The following is a 3,560-nucleotide window of genomic DNA, read 5'->3' as shown; positions in this document are numbered from 1 at the left end:
AGCATTATGTAGCCATCCTCCAGTCGTATTATACAAATATGGCTGATTTTATGAGACTAGTAAAACAAATAATTACAACTTAGTCTATATCTGAATACGTAGTCAAGATATTTAAAGTTATACATATATATACAATTTCGCCGGTGTATGGCATCCTTATGACAGAATTTGAAAAGCAAATAGACCACAAATGCTGTATTAAGAAAGTTTCATCCAACGTTTCAAAGTTGCCGCCTATGAACAAACTTTACTGCCTTCTTTGTAGGAAAAATAAATGTTTTTTCATATAGCTTAACTTGATGAACAACAGAACTGTTTCACTGTGCCCTTCACTGCTGTTCTTACTTCTTTGATCTTCCAGAAGTAAAGAATCGGGTTCAAGGAGGAGTTTAACAAATAAAGAGTTACGGCTTTATTCAAAATGATGAACCCACTGATACCGCAACATCCATAGAGCACTATTATTACAACAGAAATAACATAGGGAAAATAACAAACAGCTAATGCTAACTGCACCCATGCTATGCTATAGACTGTCTTCTTGTAGCGTGCTATGTTCAGAGGAATTCCTCCTCCATTTGGTTGTTCTTGTCGAATTTGAGCTTGATGTTGTCGCAGTTTAAGAAATATTTTTGCGTAAGAATAAAAGGAAATGAACATTGAAAGTATTATAAAACAACTTGCAATAGCCATGGTAATGCTGTAACTCCAAAATATGGACATCAGTGCACCTGCAATACCAGTCAGCCAAAAACAAGCAATAAAAGCTCGGATTCTTCTCAAAGTTACAACGTGTCTGTACCTCAGCCCCAACGACAGGGCGAGGAGCCGGTCAACACTAATGGCGGTCGATGTGAAGATCGATACTCCACACAGAATAAAACCAAACGCATTCTGTGCTTTGACAACGTAAGATAAGGTATATAGCTCCAACACTCCAGCATTACTCAGCTCCATGATGGCAAATAATGGTTGTGTAGTTAGGCCAACACAGAGATCTGTAACTACCAGACATCGAAACAACAATTTTGTCGCTGGATGAACGCTAGACACCTTACGAAGAGCAACCAAGCCCAGAGTTGCGGCTAGAGAAAGGACAATGTTTAATGCAGCATTAAAAACAGCAATGTCTGCTGTTAATGTGCTTGCTTGTTTTAACGCGTTTGTTAAGTTTCCATCGCTTGTACGATTGTCCATTTTCATGTTGCGCTCCGCTTTTAGTTGAAAAATGGCAAATGCACTACTTCCTGGTTTGCGATCGAGCTGTTAGTTTGTAATGATCAGTAGAATTTTATAGCTGGTTTTATCCTGCGCTACACACCTGTTTGGGTGTGTGCGTCATTGCTAAATTCTCAGTTGCGTGTCATGTTTGCATCACTCTGGTAGACAGAGTAGAGTAGAGAGTAGAGATAGAGTATAAATAGACAGAACTGAGATACTTTACCAGAAATTTCGAACTGAATATAATATTTTCGCTCGGTAGCAGTATTGTAGGTTTTCTTGAAAACAACATTATTTACATCTACGCAAGGCCCTACATTGAAAAATTTCTCCTGGCCATTACTTTGAGAAAAAGAAAAATAAGGGATTTGGGTGTGTGCCTCGTTGCAGTTTTAAACAGCCCGGCTAATTTCTCAGTTGCGTGTCATGTTTGCATCACTCTGGTAAATTAGCACATCGTCTAAAGTAGTCAGTTTAAAATTTATTTTCTTCCAAAAACTTGTAACAAAGTAGTTAATTCTTTAGTTTTCGGTAAACACACTTTTTGAGACTGCATATTTTAGACAGAACTGAGTTACTTTACCAGAAATACGTTACTAAATAAAACAGTCTTCGCTCGGTAGCAGTGTTGTAGGTTTCTTTTTTTAAACAATATTGTTTACATCTACTGCGGGATCGTTGGGCCCTGCATTTAAAAATTTCTCCTTGCAATTATTTTGAGAAGATGTTAAAAACATACGGGCAGTGAAAACTTCAGTTCACTTTTGTCCGCTCTTTGGAGAGGCAATAATTTGCGTGTGTGTTATATGTCATCCAGAAGATCGTAAAAAACACCGTTTTACATATCGTAACTTTACTTAAGTTAATGCGGAGCAGTATACAATAATTTAGTGTATCGACGTGTAGTGTCCGTTTGCCGCAAGAAAGGTAGGTAATAAACGTGAAGGCACCAGTAATCATTTGGTTGAAGTCAAAACAGGATGTACAAGACTTATGTGAGGATAAATAGCCTTCATAAATTTTACGTGGGCGAGTTGACGATAAATAACATTTTTCGATGCAGGAAGAATAAACAGGGCATTACTAAAATTGTAGCTCTAGCAGTGCATATCATTTCACGGGGAATGGCATTTGATTAACTAAGTCCGTGAGGCTGTGCGTCTTTAAACGCTCGTTTAAAAGATTTCAAGATTTATTATAACATGTGTTCGACACTTAGTTGAACCAAATGTCGGGCGCGTTTGAACAGGTCTTTCAGCGTTGTTGAAAGTGTAACAAATAAATGTTGAAAGCTTGATGAAGCGTGTTGAATCAAATATAAATTGGATATAACTTTCATTCAACATCGATGAAGTGGCAAGGGCCACGAAGAGACTCACAGGTTTCAATCAGCAATTTATTCACTCAAATCAAGGGATTTGAGTAAAATACGTATCAGAGAAAGTACAGGAAACAACTAAGAACGACTATAAAAAGAATAAACGCGAAAATGACAACTGAAACCAAAAACAGGACGACTGAAAAAACACTTACCAATTGCTGGATTTAGGTGGGTGAGTGATAAAATGAAAGTGTTGAAAATATTATATACCACTGAATTTACATATAGTGCGAAAAATTGTTCGGGAAGGAATGAAGGGTGCAGGACACAATTAACACGGATAAAGATACGGAAAACAAAAACTACATGGAAAAGTGTAAATTAACAAAAACCGCAACATCCTGGGGGGCTTCGCTGAATTTGCGGAAATTCAGCAATAAAAGCGAATCAATTAATCAGTCACTGAAAGTTCTTAGAACTAGCGCATTCAAACTGTCCAAGAGGTTTCTGAGAATAACTGTAGGCGAATGTCAATGTTACTAATCTTCTTCTTCCAGCAATACAAGTTTTGAAATCAGCCTCACGAGCGTTGAATTCTTCGTTTTGACTTCTCCAACTCGGACGCGTTGGTCGTGGCCAGGAAAGATCTTCATAACTCTGCCAAGGAGCCATCTTCCACGAGGGGAATTTTCATCCAGAAGCATTACGAGATCATTGACCTTCAAGTTTCCTTTGTCGCGAACCCATTTTTGGCGTTGCTGTAAAGCTGGAACGTATTCTCTTAGCCACCGTTTCCAGAAGCAGTCAGCAAGGAATTGGGCTCTCCTCCATTGTTTTCTTCTGTAAAGATCTTCGCGAACAAACAGACCTGGGGGCAGAGCGAGATTTTCCTGTTGCAGCAGAAGGTGGTTCGGAGTGAGTGGTTCCGGGTCGCTTGGATCATCACTGCTGGGAGTAAGCGGGCGACTGTTGAGAATGGTAACAACCTCTGCGTCACGTATGTCACGTATGAATATTG

General features: G+C 38.8%; 1 protein-coding gene across 1 annotated transcript; it reads right to left on the bottom strand.

Moving 5' to 3' along the window:
* Nucleotides 1-255: 255 nt before the first annotated feature.
* On the bottom strand, nt 256-1,203 carry LOC146455992 (melanocortin receptor 4-like). The gene has a single exon (XM_085093633.1). It carries the CDS (start codon nt 1,201-1,203, stop codon nt 292-294), a length of 912 nt encoding a protein of 303 aa, XP_084949759.1. The 3' UTR covers nt 256-291.
* Nucleotides 1,204-3,560: the final 2,357 nt, after the last annotated feature.

Source organism: Pavona decussata, unplaced genomic scaffold (assembly GCF_977016875.1).
Source record: "Pavona decussata unplaced genomic scaffold, jaPavDecu1.1 SCAFFOLD_262, whole genome shotgun sequence".
Classification (NCBI taxonomy): Eukaryota; Metazoa; Cnidaria; class Anthozoa; order Scleractinia; family Agariciidae; genus Pavona; species Pavona decussata.
The sequence above is the reverse complement of the archived record's forward strand: the minus strand, read 5'-3'. Positions and strand labels throughout refer to the sequence as shown.

Coding starts and splice junctions, on each gene's coding strand:
- LOC146455992 (XM_085093633.1), bottom strand. CDS start 1,203: ATGAAAATGGACAATCGTACAAGCGATGGAAACTTAACAAACGCGTTA.